This window comes from Lepidochelys kempii, chromosome 2 (assembly GCF_965140285.1).
Source record: "Lepidochelys kempii isolate rLepKem1 chromosome 2, rLepKem1.hap1, whole genome shotgun sequence".
Classification (NCBI taxonomy): domain Eukaryota; kingdom Metazoa; phylum Chordata; order Testudines; family Cheloniidae; genus Lepidochelys; species Lepidochelys kempii.
In genome coordinates, this window is record NC_136381.1 from 38,731,289 (window position 1) to 38,759,168 (window position 27,880).

The 27,880-nt window shown below is 41.0% G+C and overlaps 1 protein-coding gene across 2 annotated transcripts; it reads left to right on the forward strand.

The window, feature by feature from the left end:
* Positions 1–1,720: 1,720 nt before the first annotated feature.
* Positions 1,721–26,046, forward strand: PABPC1 (poly(A) binding protein cytoplasmic 1). Of its 2 annotated transcripts, none has more exons than XM_073330430.2 (15): positions 1,721–2,352; positions 8,551–8,744; positions 8,842–8,957; positions 10,811–10,941; positions 13,436–13,530; positions 15,577–15,714; positions 15,806–15,901; positions 16,902–17,174; positions 17,487–17,577; positions 18,002–18,112; positions 19,615–19,769; positions 21,026–21,110; positions 21,858–21,988; positions 22,124–22,219; positions 25,609–26,046. In XM_073330430.2, exons 1-14 carry the CDS (start codon positions 2,160–2,162, stop codon positions 22,214–22,216), a joined length of 1,902 nt encoding a protein of 633 aa, XP_073186531.1. In that variant the 5' UTR covers positions 1,721–2,159; the 3' UTR covers positions 22,217–22,219; positions 25,609–26,046. The 2 variants fall into 2 exon arrangements, with proteins under 2 accessions (XP_073186531.1, XP_073186530.1); XM_073330429.2 differs by having other exon boundaries at positions 1,722–2,352; positions 10,811–10,950.
* Positions 26,047–27,880: the final 1,834 nt, after the last annotated feature.

The following is a 27,880-nucleotide window of genomic DNA, read 5'->3' on the forward strand; positions in this document are numbered from 1 at the left end:
CAGTGGAGGCACAGAATTCCTCCAACGGTGGGGCCACAGCGGGGAGAGCAAGGACCTCTGGCCCCCTGAGCCATGGCAGGGTCACAGAGCTCCCCCAGCCCCTTGGGCCATGGCAGAAAGTGACAGCTCCTCCAGCCCAGGCTGTGGCTAGGCACAGAATGTGCCCACCCAAAAGCAGTCAAATTTAGATTATTGTGCACACCCCTGGTCTTCACAGAAGCCCACCAGTGCCCCATTAGCATTTTAAGTGTAGACAAGCCCCAGCCATAGTGTTCATACTGCATATGAGTAGGTCTCATATTAAAGTAAACGATCATCAGCAGACAGCTGGCTGGTCACATAATTCTAAATCTCTTCGCTGTTTCCACCTGTTACTGTGTTTTTAGCTGCTTTTGAATGTAATTTATTTTCCTACTCTGACTTTTCAGGGCCATTTAAGGAACTGAGGCAAAAATTGGGGATTGGTCCTGCTTTGAGCAGGGGGTTGGACTAGATGACCTCCTGGGCTCCCTTCCAACCCTGATATTCTATGAGGAGTCTGAGAACTGCTGCCTGGCATGTTGAATGTGGGCAGAAGCTGGGCATGGCCAAACTCTAGCCCAGGGTGGGTCGGGGAGGGGGCAGTTTACAGATGGAAAGGAGGATACGGATTACCGGTCTCTGCCTGCAATGGGCCAGTTGGATCCCAACGGCCCCGCAAGGCGTTATCTCCCCGGCCTCATGGCGCCATGGGAACATACGCAGGCAGGGCAGCGGCTGCTGCAGGTGAACGTCGCCGGCCAGGCAGCACCTTGTACTGCAGGCGGGGGAGCGGAAGTCGACGGAGCCCCGCCGGTCAGCCCTGTCCTACGGCGCACGGCGATGTAGCGCAGCCCGTTCCCGCGCCCCAGAGCAGGGCGGGGACAGAGAGGCGGCCGAGCAGCAAAGGCCGCGACTAGGTCACCCAAGCGCTGCCCCAGCGGAACCGCCTCAGCCGCGCGTAAAGCCGCCCCCTCCCGCCTCGGCGACTCAGGAAACAACAGCCCCCCTGTGACCCCTCCCCTCACGAAACGGGCTCCCTCGGGGGACGCGCGCGGGAGGCACGCAACGCTGGCGAAGGGCACGAGCCGCAGCGCAGCAGAAGCCTCCTACCCACGCTGAGCGGAGACAGATCCCCGCACACGCGCCCTAGGGCCTTCCGCCTCACACCCCCTGTGACACGAGCGCTCAGTCCTGTCACAGCGCGTGCGCGCTCAGTATCTTCCTGGCCTCCCCTGCTGGGGACGGACAGACGGACACACACAGTCCTTTAGCGTATGCGCGCTCTTGAGATCCTAAGCCATCATCCCTAGCTAGACTGCTTGGCTTTCAGCGGCGCACGCACTTTATGTCTCATCAGAGACGTCACACATCTCTACTGCGCATGCGCTCTCGAGCGAGTTCGTTCTCCTCCCTTTGCACGTGTACGGTCGTCCCCGCTGCTGTCACGTAGCACATGCGCTCTCGTCCACTTCCCCTTTCCCCCCTTTTCTGCTGCGTGTAATCTGTCGTCCGCTCCGTCTTCGGCGCATGCGGCTTTCCCTCGCTCTCCTTGTTGCGCTCAGGCGTTCTGCGCGTCCCCTCAGTCCCCTGGGCTGGCGCCTGCGCGCTGCGTGCGGTCGGTGCGTGGCGTGCAGTGCGGTGGGGGCGGGCGGGGGCGGGGCGGGTATATATAGTGCGCGGCCGGGGCGGCGGCCTCCCCCTTGTCCCCCGGCCGCTGTCGGTGCTGTGTGCGCAGTGCGTGTGCTCCGGCCCCCCGGACACGCCGGCCCGGCCCCGCCGCACCATTTATTACTAAAAATACTAAAAAAAAAAAAATAAAAAAAAATCCAAAAACCCTGAAAAACCCATAAAAATCCCCCCCCCCCCGAAACCGGCCGGTTTGATATAAAATAACCCGGTGAAGCGAAGCCCCGGACCCGGCACAGCCGAGAGGAGACACCGAGCGACCCCCGCCTAGACCAGGAGCAGCCGAGACCTCCGCCAGGGCCGGCCCTGAGCAAGCCGGGCCCTCCCCGCCGAGAATCCGCCTCCCGGAGCCGTTAAGTTTCGAATCTTCCACTCGCCCCTCACGGAACCCGGGGCCGCCGCGGCCTCCTCGCGCCAGTGTGACCCCTTCCCCTGCTGGAGACGGCGGCAGGATGAACCCCAGCGCCCCCAGCTACCCCATGGCTTCCCTGTACGTGGGGGACCTGCACCCCGACGTCACCGAGGCCATGCTCTACGAGAAGTTCAGCCCCGCCGGGCCCATCCTCTCCATCCGCGTCTGCCGGGACATGATCACCCGCAGGTCTCTGGGCTACGCCTATGTCAACTTCCAGCAACCCGCCGACGGTGAGCACCTGTGGGGGGCAGTGGGGCAGACCCACACCCTGAGACGGGAGGGTCGGAACCGGGGAGAGTGCTCCCTCCCCCCAGCCGCAGCGTTCCTCACCCCTGCGAGGGCTCAGTCTGCCTACCCCACCCCCTTGGGTGGTTGGTGCTCCCTTTGCACAGCTGTGAAGCCCCTCTCCGGTCTCCTCTTTTCCCGGTATTTTCCCAGCTGGAATTGGGGGGGGGGGCGGGGGGTGTTGGGACACGAGCAAAACTTGGCGCGGTGCTTGCGGAAGTTTGTGCGTTGGAGCCCCTGCTGCTGCTCGGTGACATGCGGCCTGGGGCTGTGTCTGCGCCTCGTGGCGTGGGGGAGGCGCTTGCTCGGGAACCGAAAGCAATTGCGAGCCCATCAAACTCGAGAGACGGGCCTCGCCTCCCAAAGGCCTCCTGGCTCCGGGAAGAGCGTTCGGTAGCTCGCCGAGTTGTAACCGCCGGCCCAGCCGGCTCTGCTCAAAGCTAGTTTCAACCTCACTGCAGCGACTCCCTGGTTTCCCTGGGCTCGTGAAAGTATCGGTGGTCACCAGGAAGGGTGTGTCCAGGTAATTCTTCCGAGGTTAACACGCTGCGCACACGGAGGGAATTAAAGCCTGTTCGAAGGAAATGCCACAGTAATTAGCACCTTCGCTGTTGCCCTAGGAATTTCTGGGCGTGTAGGCATGATGTGGTGAAGTGGTAAGAGGTGGAAGTGTCAAGCCATTGTGAAATAACCTAGTAGTCAGATATGAAGTCACATACAGTCCATGGAAATGGATAGGTGTAAAAAAAAATAGTTAAGCATTATATAGCAGGTTTGTGGAGCAAAATGTAGGGTTTTACTTTTGAAATAATGTGTTGAATATCTACAATCTGTTTGTGTCATCTAACAGGTTTGCTTTTGGTACTTAATTTGTCTACAGTAAATTCCTCAATGTGTACTGTTGAGTTGTAAAAGCTTGCATTACAATGTTGGTACAGCTATAAGTTAGGTTAAAGCAAAGCAAGACAAATTATTTTTATGCAGTTCACAAATGATCTGTGAAGAGAGCTTCAAGGTGAACCTTGGCATACAAGGCCTTCCTTTGGAATTATAGTTTGTAGACTCTATCTGACCAATTTGAAATGGAATGACTCGTCTGATTATGAAATGTCATTATCTCAGATGGCTTTGAGTAAAACACAATTTGACAAATATCAAAATGCGTATTTTTAGAAATGTTAAAAAAACCACTTGGTTTTCCAACTGTTCAGGCATGTGGATTAACTGGTGTTTGAAATTAATTTTCCTATGTACTGGTATATGCTATGGCCAGATTCCTGGGTCAGATTTGCTGGCATCTATATGTATTAACTGTCTATATTTACAGGATGGTAGATATGGTCTCTTCAGCCTATTTAACAATTCTCTCACACTTTAGAGAGCTTTTAATTTTATTTGATGAATACTTCAAAATGAGAGGATTTAAATGCTTATTTTATCAATTAAATTTTTCTGGTTTTAAATTGACAAAGGCCTACAATCATTACCCTTGTGTTGTGATCCAGACATCTCTCACAAGGAAAAAGGGTGGGGTTGGGACTGAACCAGTCAGTACTTTGATGTGGTAACTTCATGGCATGTGTAAATGCTTTAGGAAGTTGTAGGTAATTCAACATATGCCACTCTTCTTTCTGATTTTGTATTGAAACATGCCCTTGTATATTACAAGGGTTAATCTTATCACTTTAGTCACTCAATTGAATAGGTAATTTCATTGTGCTTTATGCCTAAATTTTATCTGCAGTTTCAATTGGATAAGATGAACTTTGAATTATCTGCCTTTTCTCAATCTAGGCTTAATTTTTATCTATACTTTAACATAGCTTTTATTTTTGTTAACTATTAGTAATTAGTTAAGAGGTCTTTGAAATTCTTGTTTCACATATAATCCAGGACTCTCAAAGCTCTTTTCAAACACTAATTATGTCTGATGACATCCTTGTGAGGTGTGCAAGTATTTCTACTTCATTCTGTGGTTTATCTGATGAGAATGAATCAGTGTCAATCAGGGCTAGAACACAGGTATATTGTCTAATCCCTGTATACTAGAGATCATTATGGGCAAATAAACAGCAGCTTTTTTCAGAAGATTTCTAGATTAAATAATGTTCGCAGCATTTTGCTTAGTGTACTAAAATATATTTCTGTATATGTGTAGCAGAACCATTCCTGTTTTTATAGGATATATTCCATGCAGAGTCTATATAAAGTGATAAAGTGCAGTCACTTCTGAAGCGGACTGTCTGGTTCCCAACTAAAATGGGAACTAGTGACTCATTCAATAGATGCTTAAGCAGAATCAGCAAAAGTATAACATGGGTAAACTCAGTAGGTGTGGCCATTTTGTACTAAGTTAATTATTTAATCTATTTGTCTCTTACAAACTAATGCACAGTCCTTTATGGAAAAGAAGCTAAAATATATTAGATGCAGTCAGTTTTATTAGTTATAACTTTACAGGTGTGGGAAAAGGCCAGTGACTGACTCTGATATCTAGTTTGAGGTTAAAGCATATTCAGCTCTCATTTTATGCTAAGTGACTAGAGCTTTACAGATGGAAAAGGAATTTAAACTTTTTCTCTGTACAAAGGTTATTGTTTAAGAATTGCTGTAAATTCAATGTTCAGGAAAGGTGCCAAATTGGCAGTCATAGAAGCTGATGACATCATCTGTTTATCCAGACCAGGTATATCATGGGCAACAGCTGTTCAGACTTTTTGCGCTGGCCTTGTCTACATGGGAAGGTTGCGCCAATCTTAAAATATGGTCACTAACTTACTATAGTTAATGTTTGTAAAAGGGTAGTCTGGACTTGCCCTAAAACAAATGTTTAGGGAATGTGTCCTGGAACAACACTAACCTTTACAAACAAAGTGTATGCACAAGTGCATAAGTATTACTGGAAACAAATAATGAACTCATTTTTGGCCCCTCTTCTAAGACTGCCAACAATGATTCTAATGATCTCCAGTTGTGGTACCAGAGAGAATTTTACTGAATCCTCCAATTAATTTCACTTGGCCACCAACTGGTTTGATGGTAACAACTTCTGATTTTTATTAGCCTCAGATGAGACTCCATTTCTCACTACTAATAACCCAAATTGTCCATTCTCCCCAACTCCATGTTCATAATTAAATTTGTGTGTACATTGTATTAGCTTATTCAGTGGAAGAATAAACTTCCATTTTGTACAGTTTTAATTTTTATCCAGTTTAACAATTTTAATGAAGTGTTTTATGCAACCTGATATTTTCTCCAGAGCAAATACTAGTCTCATTTTATTCTTCCACTTTATAACTAATACTGTTATATGTGAATATAGGGATATGTCGTCTGTTTGGCTGAGAGTTTAACTGGAACCAATTTTCCATCAATTTCTTTCAAGTAGTAGACCCCATCAGTAGTATGTACCTACTTACTTTCTGCAGAGAAAATAATCTTTCAACACAAACAGATCTCTAGATTTATGTGAAAATCTGAAAATTAGGTAGAAGTAACAGAGGCATGTGCATTATCAAAAAAAGGCAGTGATCAGGATATAAAGATTTTCTTTGGGCTAGGATATGCACCTGTTTGGATAGCAATGAGATGGCAATTCAAAAATGCATAAAATATTAGTAATTTAGGCAGCATTCATCTTGTTAGAAATAATTTTTAAGTAGATTTTGAAATAGAAATTGGCAATAAATTCTACAACTCATGTTTGACCCTTCCACTTAGAAAAAATGGTTAAATGACATGACTATTTTTAAAAGAACGACTTACTAATACAGTACAGTATTTTGATTTTCCATTAACATTTTCCTACTATATCACTAAAATTATTCAAAGTTTCCTTTTGTTGTGAAAAGGACAGGCTCTAACCATTTTGCTTATAATTTGTCAATTTTGTTCTTTTCATAGAAGTCATGTTATCTTTTTGGATGACTACAACAGTAAAGAATGCTTTGTAAAAAGAATGGTGCTTAAGGGCTCATAGGCTAAAAGGGATAATTCCATAGAGTTGATATGTTTTTCTTTTGAAAGTGAACAACATTTTAGTCCTGATAATTACAGCTTTTTATTTGTATCAAAGGTTTTTCTGATTTGGTTGCTGCTTACCTACATCGCATCGCTTTCTCTGAATGCAGGTAGCAGTTCAACAGGCTATATAGTACTATTGGTTGAGACTTCACGCATCTACTGGGGCTCTGTTTTAAACTCCCCCTCCAGACTTATATGAAAGAGATTAACTCTGAAAGAAGCTAGTCCAGGAGACCATAAATATGTCCACCATAATTTAGTACCATCACTACTTCTTGCTTAAATAACTTTTCTCACTCTTTTCATATGTGCCTGCGATTTTTAGTCATGTTACTGCTAGGAATTAGCATCCCATGGACACGGAGGATTACTTTTAAAAGATGGAAATGTCAAATACAGTGACATCAGAAATCCTACTCTTCCTTCCAAAGAAATTGGCTGTGGACCTCTACTGGATAAGCTACTCCATGGGAGTGGTTAAAAACTAACTTACATTATTTCATGTTATATGTAGTGTTGTAGCTGTGTTGGTCCCAAGATATTAGACCAGAGGTGGCCAACCTGTGGCACCGGAGCCACATGCAGCTCTTCAGAAGTTAATATGCAGCTCCTTGTATAGGCACCGACTCCAGGGCTGGACCTACAGGCACCAACTTTCTAATGTGCCGGGGGTGCTCACTGCTCAACCCCTGCCTCTGCCCCCACTCCACCCCATCCCTGAGCCTTCTATGCTCTTGCTCCTCTCCTGGAGGCTTGCCAAGAAACAGCTGATCAGGAGGTGCAGGGAGGGATGGGGAGGTGCTGCTGGTGCGTGGGAGGCGCTGCAGGGGGAAGAGCTGATTGGGGGCTGATGACGTATTATTGTGGCTCTTTGGCAATGTACATTGGTAAATTTTGGCTCCTTCTCAGGCTCAGGTTGGCCACCCCTGTATTAGACAGACAAGGTGGGTGGGTAGTATCTTGTTTGGATCAACTTCTGTTGGTGTGTGAGACAAGCTCTTGCATTTACACAGAGTTGTTCAGGTCTGGGAGATGTAGTACATTTGTGTAAACTATAAGCTTGAAAGCTTGTCTGTCTCCTAGCAGAAGTTGGTCCAGTGAAAGATATTATGTACCCACCTTCTCTTCATTATTTCATATTGCTGTTTTAATATTTAATACTTTATACATCTTGCAGATTTTCTAAAAAAAAATTGCTTTATCTGTAGAAACAGTTTGTATATGAAAAGTACGGCAAAGCGTTTCCTTAAATCCCTTGTTTAGAAGTACAAATAGCATTTCTGTGCTAATGAGTTAAATGCTTGTCACATGCATTGTTCACTCTGTTCACGTCTTTCTTTGAATATTTGAAAACAGTATAAACTTGGTTAAACTAATATGTCCTAGCCTTACTTTTTCATCCTTTTCGCTCTTGGATCCCTCTTCTACGCATCACACCATCTTAGTAAACATGTTGCTCTAAGGGTTGTATTGGACTTATTCAGGAACTAGGCTTAGGTCAGGTCAGGTCTACACAAAAATTGTTGGTAATGTTAGAGGTACAATTTTTTGCAACTTTTTATACCAATAAGAACCCATATGTAGATGTAGTTGTATCAGCATAAAAGTGCTTTTGCTGTTGTAACTTATTTCATGCAGAACTGATATCAGTTATATTGGCAAAAGCGCTTTTTTGGTGTAAGCTATATCTGCACTAGGAGGGTTTGCTGGTGTAAGTATACCAGCAAACTTTTTCTAGGGTGGAAAGAGTTGCCACCAATTGATACATTGTGATCCTTGCTCTTCCATACTGTATCTTGAGCACAGGGTGTCCACAGTGATCACAGCTCTTGTTAACCCAGGAATAGAGAAAAACCTACCAATTGGCAATCCAATCTATATATTTTTCTTTGGTAGAATGGAGTTAATTATGTCTAATGTTCATTCAATATCCGTACGTAGTGTTTTGTTCAGAGATTTAAGTTATTTTGGTCATTGAGATGGGAGTATGAAAGTCATTATCAAAACACCTCTAATGGCTACAAGTTAACCAAGAATTAATGAACTTCAAGTGGGGTTAGTGTGTTGATAAAGATAAATGGTTTAGTACTTCTCACTAACTTTAGTGTCTCTTTCAGCTGAACGAGCTTTGGATACCATGAACTTTGACGTCATTAAAGGCAAGCCAGTGCGCATCATGTGGTCTCAGCGTGATCCATCTCTGCGCAAAAGTGGTGTCGGAAACATCTTCATCAAGAACTTAGACAAATCAATTGATAATAAAGCTTTGTATGATACATTTTCTGCTTTTGGAAACATCCTCTCCTGTAAGGTAAGTGGAAAGTAATAAATGTGCCCAGTGATTTGATATTAGAAGCTACAAAACTATACTGGGGCTGTTTGACAAGTTGAAATTTTTTCTTTAATAGGTAGTATGTGATGAAAATGGGTCTAAGGGCTATGGATTTGTACATTTTGAGACACAGGAAGCAGCGGAAAGAGCTATTGAAAAAATGAACGGTATGCTGCTTAATGACCGCAAAGTGTAAGTACATAAATATATATTCTGGGGCTCTCAACAGACTGTAATTCAACCTAAAGTAGATTACTTCCTGAATTTTATCTAGAAAAGGCAGATTTTTCTAAATATGTTGCTAATTTTGAAATCTAGTGCAGTTGCTCCGTAAAAATATTGATTACATATGCTGAAGGTAAGAGGAATGTGAATAAAAATTGACATTTTAAAGTCTTTAAAGCGCAATTTGTGGTGTTAAAATAATGTTGCAGCTAATGTGTTTACAGCTGAATGTCATACAGTTGGAAACTGGGACCTGTTACTGGTCTTCAAGCCAGAATAAAATCCTTTTAATCAGGCTAGAATAAAATTGAATCCATCAAGTATTCAAAACAATACTTATTTCCCACTGCAGGTGTTATCAAAAACTGTGACACGAAAGCTCTTGTTTGACCTTTGGATTCCTGTTTCCTAGTCTAATGGAGGTTTGAATGTGTTACACAAAAGATTTTTAGGACATAGTAATGATCCCTGTTCCAAACCACGGTACTGCTAAAACTTAGCATGTGCGACACAAGCATGGCTTTGTAACAGTCTTTTGGAGGGCAGACTAAGGATGGTAGTGGCTTGGTAAAATGGGAATAATAGAAAATCAGCATTCTTTTTTTCCTGTTATCTTCATTTATACATAGAGAAGTAGTAGTGAGGCAGCAGCCAGGGAGAGTCCATATCTTAGAGGTATGAGGCCCTGCTCTGTAAAAGGTTACTATGGGAGGTTCTTCCAAGTAGTTTTATACCATGATTTTAGCTGAATTGAGGCACTTTATAGGTGGTGGTTGTTTTGTAACTAGCCCAATAGTTCCAGCAAGTTAATCACTGAAAAAGCCTGTAGTTTAAATAACTAAACATGATTTAGTGTACCATGAAAGTTACATTTGCTTCAGGCTTCTATTTAGATCATAGAGTAGTAGGACTGAAAGGGACCTCGAGAAGTCATCTAGCCCAGTCCCCTGAAGAACATTTTAAAGTAGATTAACCATTTTCCTGACTATCAAAATCTGCAGAGTACCAGGCATCATCAACATTAAAGTCCAAATGTAGCTACAAACCAAGTCAAGGCAATGTTAACTTTAGACTGCTGAGCCATATTGATTGGGATGTGGGTTTGCAAGTGGGGTAATTTTAAAATATAATTGGAGAGACGAGAAGACTGGTGCAAAAATTGAGTCGTTCATGTAGGTGTAGCATTTGTGATTGTACTGAAGTGGTTCTGTGGGCCAACAAAGGCTGTGCTAAAAGCACATTCCTCCCCTGGTGATAGGAACTGACCTCACTGTTATCAATCAGCTTTTGGCATTGGCCAATTCAAGAGCAAGCCAGATCCATACCTCCTTACTAGTAAGGAGGAACACTATGATATGAGGCTTCTGTAGGTAAGAGGAAAGTTGGGGGTTTAGTGAGAGTCCCTTGCCTAAAAGTCAGATGGGCAATAGAAACAATATTTGAAGGTTACAAAAAACTTTAGTGTAGCAAAAACCACTATGCTAGAGTTTCTCCGTTGTCTGATTACTGATGCTGAAAAGTAAGCTTTACACTAATGAAAATTAGTCCTATCAAGTCTTTGGTAAGATTGCTATCGCAATTACTATGATAAAAAGTATTTAAATAGTAAATAGTAGTCTAATTGTCTCTTGTAAAGTGGTATCTTAAGTATTTTATCTGTTGGGGATTTCATATCGTTATATTGATCAATACCACATTTAAGAAATAATCCATGGTTGAATATTTGTCTAGCCATGTGCTGATGTATGTAGTCTAGGAAAGACCTTGGACCTGGATAGATTCATTTTAACCCTATAGTCACCTTGGTTTCCTGTAACTAGATTTGTTGGAAGGTTTAAATCCCGTAAAGAACGAGAAGCAGAACTTGGAGCTAGAGCAAAGGAGTTCACCAATGTTTACATCAAGAATTTTGGAGAAGACATGGATGATGAAAGACTTAAGGAACTCTTTGGCAAGTTTGGTAATGTCTTAATTTTCCACATTGTTATATAACAACAAATAGACAAGCTTCAGTTTGCTTGTTAAAACCTTTTTAACATTAGGGTTCAGGCCATTGTGTAGAGACAATTAAAATGCATGCATGCTGAACAGTTAGTTGTCAGTTCAGCATTCAGATCGAAAGAAGTGATTGACTAATACCCACTAAAGAACTTCAATTGTCCAGAGTAGCACACACGAAAACCTGGCCATCAGAAATGTCCTCATCCAGTTAAAAACAGGGGGGCATTACATTTGAATAATACATATAAATTGTTCTGAGGATCTTGGAGTTACAAATGAAATGAGGAAGTGAGTGTTTTAGGTTTGGTATGGCCATTGAGTAGTGGATCTTTGAAAGACGTGTAAATGAATGATGCCTTTGTTACATCTCCATTGCCATGCGGGTACACCTGTGCATTCTTCCCTCTGTTGAAGGTCTTCTGCTGTTTCACGCAGTTGTTTGCTTGGTTTCTGAATTAAGGATGGAAATATAGAAAATTAAGCTATTGACAATATCCGTGTCAAGAGGTTTAAATTTAATCTTGCATAACAATTTTGTTTAATGCCTGAAGTCTCTATTGGTGTGGTCATTCATGGCCTAAAGAAAAGGAGTACTTGTGGCACCTTAGAGACTAACCAATTTATTTGAGCATAAGCTTTCGTGAGTTACAGCTCACTTCATCGGATGTAGCTGTAGCTCACGAAAGCTTATGCTCAAATAAATTGGTTAGTCTCTAAGGTGCCACAAGTACTCCTTTTCTTTTTGCGAATACAGACTAACACGGCTGTTGTTCTGAAACCTGTCATTCATGGCCTAGTAATTCATACTATGACACATCACTATTGAACTTAGTGACGTTAAAATCTTTGTAAATGGTTTTTTCAAACATGTTAATACCACCTGCCAAGCCATCTTCTAGTTACTGACATGGGTGGTGATATAGGACATTTAGCAAATTATATGGAGGAAATAGTTTAGTGTACAAAACTTGAAATTCTCGTTCTGATTTATTTGGGTCATTATGTACTGTTTTAATTCCAGATGTGTCATGATCTTGCTTGTGTTTAAAAAAGGATTTCATAATTCATATGCATGCTTGATGACTAATGTCCTTTTAAAGTTAGTATATGGTGCCCACTGTGTCATTTGTGAAAGGGTGGAGTGAAGTAAATTCCAGGCTCTGGAAATGCTCTAGTGGGCATAGACTCTCTTGCTTGCAAAAATGGGCAGATGTCTTTTGACCTATCCCCTCCAACCTGTTTTTGTAAGGCTTATAAATTGGCTAAATTTGGCTGGATTTTCATGGGGTTAGCAAAAGGCATGTTGTTGGCCGGCCACTCCTATGCCAAATTCAAGTCCTGCTTCAAAGCATGGGGGGGGGGGGGGCACTACCACTTTTCAATGAAAAGTTCACCGTAAATTTTTAGTATGGGCTAAACAATGTATTTTTCCCCTAACCTTGTTCTCTGAAATGACTGGACTGTTTCAGCTGGAATTTTCTGGAAAAATTGTGCCTGAGGCAGACACCAAGGGTGGAAACTTTCAGCCCAAATTGTTGATTTGGCAAAATTATAAGGAAATTAAAACAGTTTTATAATGAGAAGTATTGAGCGAACTTAATAGGTGGGGCTACCAGCCCTGCCTGTGCATTTGTACAAAGGAAATAAACCCTATTGAAATTTGTCATAAAATTTCAGGGTAATGTCAGTTAAGGTAAACTCATCAAGGAAAGCCCCATTTGTTTATGCAGAATCTTGCTGTCAACTTCAGTGAAAAACACCAAGTGCCTAATGTTAAACTCCTAAATACAAGTGACTTATTTCTCAAAGGTGCTGAGCATCAGTAGGCATATGTAGGATTTGTGGATGCTCAGTATTTGTGAAAATCAGTTATTTTCTGTTTAAATACCAAAATGTAGATTTAGGAGCCTAACTTGAGGCAACTGTGACAGAACGTTTGGCCAAAGGTCTTAAGTAAACATGGCTCTTATAGAAAGTGCTTCTAGGGGCTGAGGATGGCAGCACGCTTGGGGCATTCTTCAGGAAAGGAATCTACTGTTCACTTAGCAACTGGAAAATGTCGGGACCAATAGACATTCTGTATGGCATTAGTGATAACACACGCCTTAGTTAGACACTGACTAATATAAACTAGATTGTAATCTCTTCAAGACAGGGAGTGTGTCCTTTTGTACTATAAAGCAGCTAGAAAACTTGTGAACGTTGTAAAACTTTATTTAAAAAAGGGGTGGGGGGTGTTTGGAAAATGGATTTTTCTGGAAAACCCACATCTTCAAGTGGTATGTAAGATCTCATAACATCATATGGTATTGTGAATGGAACAGATTAGTAATTCTGTAGTTTTCTTAAGATGTAACATCTTGCAGGTAATACTGAGATTTAACCACCAAACAGATGAGTATATAGAATGTACATGTAATACAAATATTGCATACTTTTTTCAGGCCCTGCCTTAAGTGTGAAAGTTATGACCGATGAGAGTGGAAAATCCAAAGGCTTTGGCTTTGTTAGCTTTGAAAGACATGAAGATGCCCAGAAAGTAAGTTTACACAGGATTTTTTTTTTAGATGCATCATTCTGGGAGACTAGTAATTTTGAGTCTTGAATACAAACTTCTTTTTTTGCATCCTGTAGATCCTTCCAAATTTTTTATTTGATTTTTATAAAATGATGTGAGGAAACAGGAGAGAAATCTATTTTGGATGATATAGTGGGTTTTTTTATTTGATTCACATTGAGCAGGCTAAGTTTGCTGCCTCCCCAGAAATATTCCTGTCTAGAAATGATATAATGGCCTTTAAATTATTTAACATTTATATTGTAATAGTGCCTTCAGATCTCAGTGGGGTTTGGGTCTCGTTGTGCTAGGCACTGTGAAAACAGTAAGTAACCCCTGCTCCAAAGAGCTTATGATCTGAAAGACAGGATACAACAGGTGGCTGTGAGAAGTGGGCAGGGAGAGTGCATTGTTTTTCAAAAATTACTAAGACTAGAAACTTTACACAACAACTGTTGCCTGTACGTATTCAGCCATATCTACTTGCTTTAGTAACAGCATATGGTTTGCGCTGCTTTTTATTTCTTTTTGCATTGCAGAGCCAACACAGCTATGACAACTGACCTGAGGACTTTATTCCATCTTGTATACATGGACAGTCCTTTAAGCTATAGTTACTTACACCTTTGCAAAACATACTGGAAAAAATAGGACATAATTTGGCCTATATAATCTTTATTACTATTGATTTGCACGACCGAAAGAATGCTGTTTTGAGCGTAGGCTAATGTTACAGGGCTGGGAGTTAGAAAGAGCATCTTAGTTTCCCTCAATTGTCACCAGCACAAATGTGCACACAACAGATTAGAATAAATCCCACCTTATAAATATATAAGTAACATTTAGGTTTGCACATTTTCTTAGTCTGAGTGTAGTTAAGCTCTCTTGTGTTGTATATATGTATTACATCCTTATGGAAAATGGTTCACTTTAGTAACTGTAATGCATTTGCACAATGGTAGAGAAGTGATTCTGGTATATGGGTAAATACACATTAAAAAATAGCTTTAAAATTAATAGACATAGACCTGTACTAAAGCTTTCACAGTGAAGGAGATATACTGTAAATTCAAAATCTTAGTATTTTGTCCAGTATTGCCTCTGCTAGAGTGCCCTTACCAATTTAGAATTGACATTCAATATTGTCCTATTTTGAAAATGTGTGAAAGATGCAGGAGGAAAAAAAGAGAAATTGAGTATATGGATGGCACTGTCAAATGCACAAAGTGAACAAAATTTGGGAAAAATTTTTCTTAAATCTTTAAGTGACGGTAATTTTACATGTTCAACAATTGTGGGTAAAATTCAGGTGTATGATTTTTGAGCTGATGGCCCTTTAACCCTCTTCTCTTTGCATATGATTCAGAGTATGCCTATACTAGAAATGGTATAGGGGCACAAGTGCACCGCTGTAGTTGTAGATACTTGACCCACCTCTCTGAGAGGTTGTGGCTAGGTTGACTGAAGAATTCTTCCATCAGCCTAATGGTGTCTACACCATGGGGGTGGGTTGGCTTAACTATGTCACACAGGGCGTGAAATTTTTCGCAGCCCAGAGTGGTGTAGTTAGGTCGACTTAACTTTAATGTAGACTAGCCCTGAGTTAAACGTGGCTATGAACATGGTGTGGGTTTTTGATATGTATTCTCTATGGGACTTGGTTTTCAGAAAAAAATCTTAGAGGATATCTTTAATATTCTTTTCAGTGCATTTAACTGTACAATTGATGAATGTTTACTTCTGTCTCCTTCTAATTTTTCTTTTGTCCATATACTGGACAGAAAATATACTTGTACATATCATCTTACACTTAAATGCAGTATGATCCAAGAGGTTCTAGAGATGGCTTTGTTTCAATTAACCATATTTTACATCTGTTTGTTGAGGCAGTAGCTGGGGAAAATATTTAGTTTTTATTGTCGGAAATTTTATATAACTTGTGCACTTAAACTGCATTAGTCAGTGGCTGAAAAAAATGTTAGGTTTAATATACCATGAGCATTGGTAACCCTTTGTTTATTTATGAAGGCTGTGGATGAGATGAATGGAAAGGAGCTCAATGGAAAGCAAATTTATGTTGGCCGGGCTCAGAAAAAAGTGGAAAGACAAACAGAGCTCAAGCGCAAATTCGAACAAATGAAGCAGGATAGGATCACCAGATACCAGGTTACACTTTTAAATTGAATGAACAAGTTAATTTTATTACTAATCTTTAGCAATTCTGTCTTTTCTAAAGAGGGTCGTTTTATTTTTTTAGGGTGTAAACCTTTACGTGAAAAATCTTGATGATGGGATTGATGATGAGCGTCTACGAAAAGAATTCTCCCCATTTGGTACAATCACTAGTGCAAAGGTAAAGTTAGCATTTTAGACTTCATTTGTGTTTTGCAGTGTCTTGTGTGAAAGGAGGAATGTGATGGTTTGTCACCGAAGAAGTGAGTGGCATTCAACTTTTTCTCAACTCCTTTCAACTGGCAAAAATAAGATGTGGAGATATGATATAACCACCCCTACATCCAACCATCATTAAATTTGAGTACTGATTCTTACTAAAAACTTAACTCATACAGTTTTTAAAGGTGTATTCGTGTTGTATTTTTGGATGCAGTGATACGTAACAGTTTTTAAAATGCATGCATTATAGACTGTCTGTGGTACCTTATTACTCCTTTTTGTGCATCACATTCATTGTCATGAACCACTGCATGAGTATTTATTTCTCTCATTTTTTCACAGATCTTTAACAATAAAAACTCAGACCAATCAACCATAGAAAAACTCCAGAAATCTCAATCCATATCTGGGATGGGTGGATGCTGACATTATTAACAAAAAATCAAACATTTTTTCAATGCAATGGTTCGTTCATACTGTTCCTCACTAATAGGCCTGAAGGTGACTAGTGTTGCTAGAGGATAGACTTGTATCTGATAAACCAGCTGTGAAAGAAAACAATAAAAATCATCATGTGCCATTCACGGTCCTGGCACAGGAGCTGTTGCAGGTCCATTGTATACAGAGCAACTGATCAAAAGGGATTTTCAAATACATATATTCCTCTGTTCAAAACTGGAACAGATTATTTGATTTTTAGACAACTGTAGGTTAGATCAAAAATTTGAGATGTGGCTTGTTGAATCCAATCCAGTTGTCTGGGAATTTTTTCCCTACCAGAAGGCAGCATTGACAGTGGGTATATTATGTCTCAAAACTAAGCAGTATACGTCATATACTGTCCACTTGCAGAAAGTGTAAAATATAATTCAGAAACCTGGAATTCAATTCTTACCTGTACCAAATCGTACATCCTGCTCCAGGCTGGTTTTAAAAAACTACCTCGTTTTTATTGGCAGGTCATGATGGAAGGTGGCCGCAGCAAAGGATTTGGGTTTGTATGCTTTTCTTCACCAGAAGAAGCAACCAAAGCTGTCACAGAAATGAATGGTAGAATTGTGGCCACTAAACCATTATATGTAGCTCTAGCCCAACGCAAAGAAGAGCGCCAGGCTCACCTCACCAACCAATATATGCAAAGAATGGCAAGTGTGAGAGCAGTACCTAATCCTGTAATCAACCCCTACCAACCAGCACCTCCTTCAGGTTACTTCATGGCAGCTCTCCCACCGGTATGTATAGAAATAATTAATTTCATATTCTATACCATTGATAGAATCAGTTTAGATTTAGCAGTAAATTATGACTTAATAAAACATCTGTAATGTTAACCAAAATCACTAGCTTTATGAATTTAAGTACTGAAGAACCTATGAAAATGTCTAAACTTCTGGATGGAATAATACATTATATTCTATAAATCAGGATTTTTTTAGATATTTGAAATAGGAAAGTTTATAGAAGAAGGTACTTAGAAATGGCTGTGTGGTGGGTGGAACAGGTACATCAAAATTAATAAACACGTCATTTTATTTCTTTGACAGACTCAGAACCGTGCTGCATATTATCCAACTAGCCAACTTGCTCAACTCAGACCAAGTCCTCGCTGGACTGCTCAGGGTGCTAGACCTCATCGTAAGTAGTCTCCTTAACTTTCTAAATAAAGGGGCATTCATGGAACACTTACTGTCTAGCGAAGGTTAAGTATGTGGCACTAAAATACAAATGTTTGATGGTCATTACATGTAATTGGTAGAAAGGTAATATGCCAGTTCTGGCTCCTGTTTGCAGATGTTTGCCAGGAAACCTAATTTAAGGTTAACTTTTTAAAATAATTTTTATAATAAACCACCTAGGTTTTATTTAGCAGCTGTATCACAAATTGTCATTGGGTTGAATTCCAGCCCCCCCAAAAACTAGACTGCTGACTTTTCCCTTTCTACACTTGTCTGTAATATTGTTATGCCATGTGAGGATGGCAAAGGAAAAAAAATTAGTCTTCGTCACCATTCAGTATTGTTACATGATGCAACTTAAACACTCATTGTTTTAAATGCAGCATTCCAGAACATGCCTGGTGCTATCCGCCCAGCAGCTCCCAGACCACCGTTTAGTACCATGAGACCAGCTTCTTCACAGGTTCCACGAGTCATGTCAACACAACGTGTTGGTGAGTTTCAGGTTTAAAAGTTGCATGTTCCTACATCAGGCTGCACCAATATCCACCTTTCTTTAGGTATGTAACTCATTTGTGGCCACACTACAGAGATTCTGTTAATGCTGAATAATATTTCATATACCTTTTTGAAGCTCAATAGTGCAGAGGAGGCACCACTTCGCTCTGTTATTTTACCTGCCCTAGCTGACTTTGGGTTTCTGACCTCCTCCTAATGGCCAGCTAACATGTTAGCCCCGTGTGTATAAGGGAGGTTGAGGAGGCTCCTACTCCCCAACGCATCATCCATTTCTCTTCTGCTTATGGCTATATGGCTATTTCATACTTCTCAGTATTTCCCTTGCATGTTAGATTGCTGTCGTCCTACTCCCTCGCTGTGATTTCTCTACCACCTACCCCTCTCCCAGTATCAAACCCTCTTCCTGCTTACGAATGTGCCCTGTCAAGACTGCATATTTGAGGCTGACCTAGTGTCTCTAGGAGAGGCTGCTTGTTTAATCCTTCTCACTCTTAACCTGCATTTTCCAGTTCTTTTGCAACTATGAGAAAATGTTGCTCAATATATAGATCAACGTAACCCACTAGATTAATAGTATTAACTAGGAGTTCTCAACTTTTTCATACTGTGGGCCACATGTTAATGATATTGCGTAGGTGGCTTCCCCCTCCCATTTGTATCTGTACCATTCCTGTGGTAACTACAGCAGTGGATTATGTGGAAGAATAATATTGAGATAGTATTTATTTTTAGCTCTTAACATTGTTGCAGATGGGAACAAGGAGTGCCAGTATCACATGACAGTACTGGGGGGAGGGATAGTTTAGTGGTTTGAGGATTGGCCTGCTAAACCCAGGGTTGTGAGTTCAATCCTTGAGGGGGCCATTTATGGATCTGGGGCAAACATTGGGGACTGGTCCTGCTTTGAGCAGGGGGTTGGACTAGATGACCTCCTGAGATCCCTTCCAACTCTGATATCCTATGATTCTGCTGTCTAGAGATCAGCAGTAAGTGGTACAGACCAGGTTCTGGGGACCACTGTTACATAAAGAAAAGCACATTCAGAATGTATTAATCTGCTATATCTCAGTAACTCATCTAATCGTTTGAAGTAATTTTTAGGGTAATTTAATTGGCAAAATGTTTTAAATTTTTAAGAGACTCGCCCTTAATTATGACTGGGGTAGAATGAAATTCAAGTAAACCTGTTTAATCAAAAGCAGATGTTCTCTCCATGGTGCTTTTTTTATAGTGTTTAAAAAAAAAAAAAAGCAAGTAATTAGCAAAATAATGAGAAACGAAACATGCTTTTGGTTCTGAGCCCACAGGTTGACCATTGGTGTTTTTATTTAGTAACATTGCTGTAATCAAATATAATACAATACTAAAATTAGATACTCATTATAGTCCTAACACTGTGTCCATTCATTGACTTGTACAAAATGTAAGCTTAATGAAAGCTGAATTATTAACACATAAATCATGTTAATCTTCACAGCTAATACATCAACACAGACAATGGGTCCGCGTCCTGCAGCAGCTGCTGCTGCGGCCACTCCTGCTGTACGCACAGTTCCACAGTACAAGTATGCTGCAGGTGTTCGTAATCCTCAACAACATCTTAACACACAGCCACAGGTTGCTATGCAGCAGGTATGTAGTCTTGGTTTTGGTAGCCAACTGATGTCTTTGCTGAGGAAACTTTCCTTTTGCCTAATCTGTATCATAACTGCAAAGCGTCTGCCTTCACCACTGAGATCATTGAAGCCACAGAGTCTGATGTTTAAGCAGGGGCAGGCAAACTTTTTGGCCTGAGGGCCGCACCAGGTTTCTGAAATTGTATGGAGGGCCAGTTAGGGGAGGCTATGCCTCCCCAAACAGCCAGGCAAGGCATGGCCTGGCCCTTGCCCCCTATCCAACCCCCCTGCTTCTTGCCCCCTGAGACTCCTGCCCCATCCGCCCCGGGATCCCTGACTACACCCACCCACCCGAACTCCCCTACCCCCTTACCTTGATGCCTGGAGCACGGGTGGTTGGTGGTGTGGCTACGCCATGACGGACAGCCACGCAGCACAGAGCACCGGGTCAGGCCGCACTCTGCAGCTGTGCTGCCCCAGGAGCTCACTGCTCCGTCACCCAGAGCATTGCGCAGGCAGTGCAGTGAGCTGAGGCTGCATGTGGAGGGGGAACAGCAGGGTAGGGGCCGGGAGCTAGCCTCCCAGGCCAGGAGTTCAGGGGTCGGACTGGATGTTCCCGTGGGCTGTAGTTTGTCACCTCTGTGTTAATGGCTTTATTTTTCACAAATCTAAAATATATTGGGAACAAAGCTTATTTTCTATTGTTATATTATATATTTTTGAGTTTTCTCATTTATGTGGTTGACATTTTGTGTGTGTTTCTGCATTAGTTTTCCCCCCATTGCACCAAAATTCAAATACCAAATTGTGGCACCAAGTTTGTAAGCCTGGAGTTTAAAATAAATCTGAAGCATTCTTAAGGAGGACATGACCCTGTTCTACTTGTTTTGTACTACCGAAGTGCTCGATGATACATTCTGCGCTTGAGCTTTGCTTAATATATAAATTATACTCAGCAAGGGATTGAGTCAGCATTAGTGTGCCTTGCAGTATCAGTCATCTTTTACCAGCCTCTTGATGAAAATTACTCAATCATAATTTTTTCTAATATTTGACAAATATGCAGGCATGGTTGTTACATTGAAGATTCCCTGTTCTGTTCATTCCCTCTGAAGCACCTGGCATTGGCCACTGTCAGAAGACAGGATACCGGGCTAGATGGACCATTGGTCTCACTCAGTATGGCCATTCTTATGTTCTGAGTTGTGGAGGTATAAAATATGTTTCAATGTTCCAGAATTTAACTTTAAAATACGTTTTATTAACTTGCAGCCAGCTGTCCATGTGCAAGGTCAGGAACCCTTGACTGCTTCCATGTTGGCTTCTGCCCCTCCACAAGAACAAAAGCAGATGTTAGGTATGTACATTTGATCCTACTAGCCAATTGTAATAGAGATTAAATAGTTTTCAGTCTTTTTAAAATATGTGCTTCTAATCAGTTGTAAAGGAGTATTTTGAATGTTACTGTTGTAGGATACATGGTTGAGTTTTTAAGATGAAAGTACTTGCCCCTTTTCACATTGTAGGATTTGACATCTGACTAACACTGCTCAGTCTGTCCTCAGCAGATGTAGAATGGAGAGATCTGCTCCCTGGAGAAATTTTAGTATGTCATTTAACATGAATGAAATATCAGACCACTTTAGGTTAGGATTAGGCAGTTGATATATTTTCTATTCCAATAAACCAGTATTTTGTTTACCTAATGCAAAAGCCTTAACTAGGTGAGAGCATGGAATGCATATTAGTGGGGTCGATACTGCTATAATTTAGGCTTTTAATGGATACTACTTTTGTGCAACAGTTAACCTCTGAGTCTGATTGCTTTGCATAGTCTCCATTGCTGATTACTTTAAAGGCTCCTTTAATCTTGTTTTTTTGACTGATACTTTAGTTTTATACAGTCATATTCAGGAGTTTATTTTTAGCATTCAAATGAGTAGGACATAATACTTATCCTTTTAATAATTTTGAGGAATTTAGGTACAAGTCCATAGATTGCTTAACAGATTTTAGTGCCTATGTTTAGCGTTGTTAAAGGCTAAATTAATTTTTAATGAAATCGATCACTGTAGCTGACTGTAGTGTCTTAATGTTTTTCTAGGTGAACGGCTGTTTCCCCTTATTCAAGCTATGCACCCTACTCTGGCGGGTAAAATCACCGGTATGTTGTTGGAGATTGACAACTCTGAACTCCTTCATATGCTTGAGTCTCCTGAGTCTCTTCGTTCGAAGGTAGATAGACTATTAGCATCTAAGCCCTCCTTTTGATGTTACATGTGTATTTTGTGTAATTTAGCTGCTTCACTATCTTAAATGTACTGAAATTAAGTAAAGCATTATTTTGTAACAATTGTTTTATCCTATTAGGTTGATGAAGCTGTAGCTGTACTACAAGCCCACCAAGCTAAAGAGGCTGCTCAGAAAGCAGTTAACAATCCCACTGGGGTTCCAAGTGTTTAATATGTAAGCTTTCCTACAGAATACATTCTTAATTTTTCTCAACTGATCAGGGTGTTCTACTGGCATTTTATTGTATGTATAGTTAGTCAGGAATGTTTTAATATGACCTGCAGTAGCTAAAGTTTCTGTACTCCTAGAAATAAGTTTCTAGTTATAAGCCACTGTTAAATAGACTATCATTAGACAGATCTGGCCATAATAATTTGGAAAGAAGGGAATAAACTAAAGCTACATTTTTAAATAAAGTTGACCTATTTACTAGAGCTATTAGGATACAGGACTTCACTAAAGCTTGTCCCTAATCTGGTACCTTATAAACGTGAGACTGCTTAGAGATGGCCTTTTTATTCCTCAAACAAGAGGTATGTGCAGCTATGTGAAGGTTAAATTTTATCAACTACTCATATACTTTATAAATCAAACTTTCAGAATAAAAAAAATCATAGAATATCAGGGTTGGAATGGACCTCAGGAGGTCTAGTCCAACCCCCATATTAATACCTGAACATAAATGCAGCTGCAAGATTCTATTGTAAAGTCTTCAATAAGGGGACGGGGGGTGGGGACAGAAGGGGGACTAGAATTGGAACTGTAAAAGGAATATGCATAATTAGCAATACAGAAGATACTGTTCATAATTGAAATGTAAATGTCCTCAGAAATACAGTTCATTGAGGAATGCATCATAAATTAGAAATTCGGAGGAAGTCACAACCTCTGACCAATATAAATTGCCATCCATATAATTCAAGCAGCAGCTTGAGAATTTTGGGGGAGGTTTGATGAGAATTATCTTTAGGATACACAAACTTGATGGATTTGTTTTACAAATCCATTTGTGGGATTTATTTGTCGGTGTTCTTTCCTACACGTCCCTTTTTTCAGTAGATATGGAGCTCAGCTATTTATGCTATAGTTTGTGCATAATTGAACACTTCACCTGACCCCACCCCACAGAATGCCTGGGAATGCCTGCCGGGGGGGAGGGTAATGGGCATGGGGGAGCACACGGGGTTACCTGCCACTGGGTTTCCCCCCTCCACTCTCCTCCCCCCCCCCCCCCCCCCTTTCTGCAAGCGCAGAGCTGCCCAGCTGAAGGAGGGTTGTGTCTCGGATCAGCTGACTCTTTAGCTGAACACAGCCTCCTGGGTCTAGTGCCAGCCTTCCTGTTTTCTGTTCAACAGTGAGTGCCCATGGTGGGGCTGGGGAGAAGAGACAGTGGGGAAGGAAGAGGAGGTGGAAGAGGACAGGGGGAGGGGAATGTGGGAGTGAGAGGATGGGGAGGGGAATGAGATGAGGAAGAAAAAAGGGGTAGGGGAATCAGGAGCCCAGCATGCAGCATCCCCTTGGCAACAGCTAATGCTTCCCTGTTAAGCAGGTCCAGCGAACCCTCATCCTGACAAGCCCTACCCCCCTACATCTGGAACCTCCCGCTGAGCCCCAACCAGCTGCACCTGGACCCCCACCCCATCAAGCCCCAGCACCCAGACACCTCACCCTCCAAGCCTCATCTCCCCACACTTGGACACAACACACCTAGAACACCTCCTGCTGAGCCCCAACCACCTTCACCTGGATCTCCTGCAGAGTTCCTATTGCCCCTGCACCTGGAATCCCCCAATGAGAATCTGTGCATCCAGATCTCCCACTGAGCTGCCGACACACAGATTGCCCCACACAGAAACCTCTCACCTCACACTTGGATCGTGCTGGAATAGTTTTTATAGTGGGGATTCTAAGAGCTATTGAACCAAACTGTAAACTCTACATATAATGGAAATCATTTCAAGCCTGGAGCACCCTTAGTTCCAGTACCTATGCATCTGGTGCAGAGAGGCAGGGCCCTGGGGTGTCCCTGTACTGGGGGAAGTGGGGGCTTCAGAGTGATCTCCTACCTCAGTGTAGCCAGTGGCCTGTGCTCCACATTGCCATGCTGGAACCACATCTATTTATTGACAATTTTCAGAATTTTAAAATATTGTGCACATAACTTTTTGGTGCAGAATTCCCTCAGCAGTGACCATTGTCCAACTAGCTGTGTATATAGAATTCACTCTACAGGGTTTTCTTTACATGCTGGTTAATTTAATTTTTATATTGCCATTAAAAATTGTCCTCCCCATGGGGTTGCTAAGTTTTATGTCTCTATTTTACAGATGAGAAACTGGGGCAGAAATGTTAAATAACTTGGTCAAGTCCAGAAAAGGAACAGAATTGCAGAGTCATGATTACAATGTATGAGGTCCATCGTTCAGTCCAGTGTTTAGTCCAGTTAAACCACATTACCTGTCTTTATATATATTGGGATAGTCCATAGCAGACCGCAGGCCAAATCTGGACCGCTAACGCTTTTTATTTACATATAATTATTATTGCTTTTTATTATTTTCTGTGGTGTCTGGACCTTGACTACACCTTGACCAAGAAATTTAGACCTTGACAAAAAAAATAGACTACCCCTGATATAAGTTAACATTTTTGAACGATCTTCACCAGAAATGGCTAGGGACATGCTTTTAAAAAATGAAAGTTTAAATTCTACATCTAGGTCCCTAAAATGGGGGTTAGATTGATTCTCTCTCTCCTCACTTCCCCATCTAAATGGCCAATTGTTGTCATCATTAGTTTGTGCCTAGATGAACAGGGGAAAATGTGTGCACACTACTTGAGAAGAAAATATGCTTTCAATTCTAATTTTGGCCTTTGGCCCAAACTCATTATGTAGCATCTGAAGAAAATGGATTATTTTGGTAGTGTTCTCCAGGAAATGTGCTCATATTTAACGTAGGTTGTCTTGGAGCTCTACTTGGGTACCTGGTGCCTCTTCTCCACTATTAAAGGGGAATCAGATTTGATGTCCAGCAAATTACCATCCATTAAACATTAGTATTACTTTCAAAGATCATTCACTACTACTATCGCAATACTACTTACCAGCATATGTGCTTGCCCATACTGTGATATTGTTTTTTGGGCTCCATGACATATTACTACTTGGCATTGGAAATAGTTACTAAATTAAGTGTTATCCAGTGCTGTAATTAAGTGTCTGGTAATAGTTGTCCCAGAATGAGGCAGTATAGTCCAGTGCTTAGAGTGGGGAGGACTTTAATTAAAACTATTTATTTGTACTATAACCCCCTGGACCATGGCCCCATTGTGCTAAGCGCTGTACAAGGATAGGAGATCTAGTTTCAGTTCTCATTAACTAGTTGTGACCTTTGGAAGAGGCACAACTTCTCTGTTCCTGTTTCCACATCTGTACACAAAGTTGTAATGTTTGTGAAGGTCTTTTTAGATCATTATATAGAAGATACTATGAAAGTACAGAATATTGATGCGAGTTACTAATTTTTCACATTAACAACTGCTAATATTATTCTTATTTACAGAAAGATCCGGGACTTCAAACTAGAACTTCGCTTCACCGAAGAAAAAAATCTAAACATGGAAAAATGATTAAATATTGAGAAAAACATTGCAAAATATAAAATAAATAAAAAAAGGAAAGGAAACTTTGAAGCTTATGTACAGAGCAAATGCCAGGGCTAGCAAAACTAATGCTGGTCCTAGATTTACCTATTGATTTAAAACAAAAAAAAAATAGTAAAATAAAAAATACAAATTAATGTTTTATAAACCCGGGGGAAAAGAATTTTCAGCACAGTACAGAAATTTAAAGCATTCCTTTCTTTAATTTTGTAATTCTTTACTGTGGAAAAGCTCAGAATATCACCACTGTTTTAGTTAACAGTGAGAATTGATAGCTGAGCAAAGAAACGTAATTTGGATTATAAAATTCTTGCTTTAATAAAAATTCCTTAAACATGGTTTTATTAATACTCTTTCCTTTCTCCTGTCATGTTGGTATGCCTCAAACTACATTGGTGTCATTCTAGAGTCGGAGTTGGAATCCCACTCACTATAATACCTGTATGCAGATTCCAGATCAGATTAACCTACATTTAGCCACCTGTTGCTAATATTATAAACTCAAGTACTAAAACAAGTGAACTGAACAGCTGGGTCCACCCGTTTTAGTTTTCAGTTCTTAGTATCATGCATTTTCTATGTCTTCCTGAACATATTTAACTATTTATAAATAAGATTTTGAATTGTTCATGTTTTAGGGTGGTCTAAAGGACGTAATTCAATGTATAGGACTGTTGAAATTGGATCTCACTCCCTTGTGCAGTAAGGAGAACTGTACCAACTCTTCCCATTTTGTGGAAGGAAACATGATCTCCATGCACCCTTTTGGCTGGTTTTAAGAAGGCTGATTTACTCTGAAGGAGTTTCATCCACCATAGCTGAAGCAAGAATTTGAGTGTGGGCTGGTCTAAAGGGAGATTCTCACAAAAAGATACCCCCAGGGATGTGGAAGAATTAATGGGGATTCTGTAATTGACACCTGCAAGTTTCCTCTGCCAATAAAGGATATTATGTAACTTACACTTAAATTATCTTAAAGTAATGCAGGTTATTTTAATGCGTTTAATTCAGTCAGTGGACCTGGTGATGTAAGAAACTGAAGTGGTCCGAGCCTAATTGTCCCCAATTACTGAACAATTTATTCACAAGCATATTTCTAGGGTAGTTCACAGCATTGGCACTAATACTTTATATGCAGGAGCAATGGAAATTTGCAGTGAAACAGAATAATCTATTCATAACTTCCCCATTCATAAGATGTGATTTCTAGCTTTTTTTGTGTGAGATGTGTGCAGGGGTGGTGGTTTTGGCAGGTAGATGATGGATGGCCTGAACTCCTACTTCCCCTCTCAGAAACACTTGGTAGAAACCAGCAATCCCACTGCCCCAAGATGAAATTATAAAGCACAGTTCTCTGGCAGAGTGGGGATCCTGTGGCAAATTTTAAAAAAGTTGTCCATAATCTGTTTGAACCTGTTTCTCCATGTAAAGTTAGCTTCTTGGTTCTTTCCCGCTGTTTAGAAGATGACCTAAAACTAGGCATTTCACAGTACCTGTTCCCTCTATTTGGTCTCTAAAATAAGTTTCTCAATTTAAAATTGAGATCTAGGGAAAATAATGTGGAATGACACAAAAATCAGCCTGCAGGTATTCACTGAGGGTAGAACAGGAACCTCTGCTCATCTTCCTTGTAAGACGAGAGGGATGTTGAATGAAGTTGAAAGGTGGCAAATTCAAAAGTGAAGAAAGAAGGAGATGCTTTAAAACAATGCACAAGCAGCTCCTGGAACTCATTGCCAAAGAACACCCTTGTGGCCAGTAGCTTAATAAGGTCAAAAAAGTTCAATGTAAAACAGGAATATCTGGAATTGCAATAAATATTAAAACAGGAAATTTGAAAGGATAAAAACCCTCTGAAAGTAAGCTATCTAATTGCTGGTGTTAAGAAACTCCTTAGAGACAGGTTATCCCAGAGCTGCCTATTAGGAAGTTTCTTACTCTCCTCTGAAGAACACTCACAAAGGCCCTGCTGAGTAGGGACTTGTGGGCTATGTCTACACTTTGAACTTAAGATGGTGTTCCCCCCTCATAGGATTTCAAGGGACCTTGAGAGGTCATCGTGTCCAGGCCCCTGCACTCAAGGCAACATAGAATCATAGAATATAAGGGTTGGAAGGGACCTCAGGAGGTCATCCAGTCCAACCCCCTGCTCAAAAGCAGGACCAATCCCCA

Coding starts and splice junctions, on each gene's coding strand:
- PABPC1 (XM_073330429.2), top strand. CDS start 2,160: ATGAACCCCAGCGCCCCCAGCTACCCCATGGCTTCCCTGTACGTGGGG. Junction 15,715..15,805: donor ATAGGATCACCAGATACCAG/GTTACACTTTTA, acceptor TTATTTTTTTAG/GGTGTAAACCTTTACGTGAA. Junction 17,578..18,001: donor TCAGGGTGCTAGACCTCATC/GTAAGTAGTCTC, acceptor TTTTAAATGCAG/CATTCCAGAACATGCCTGGT.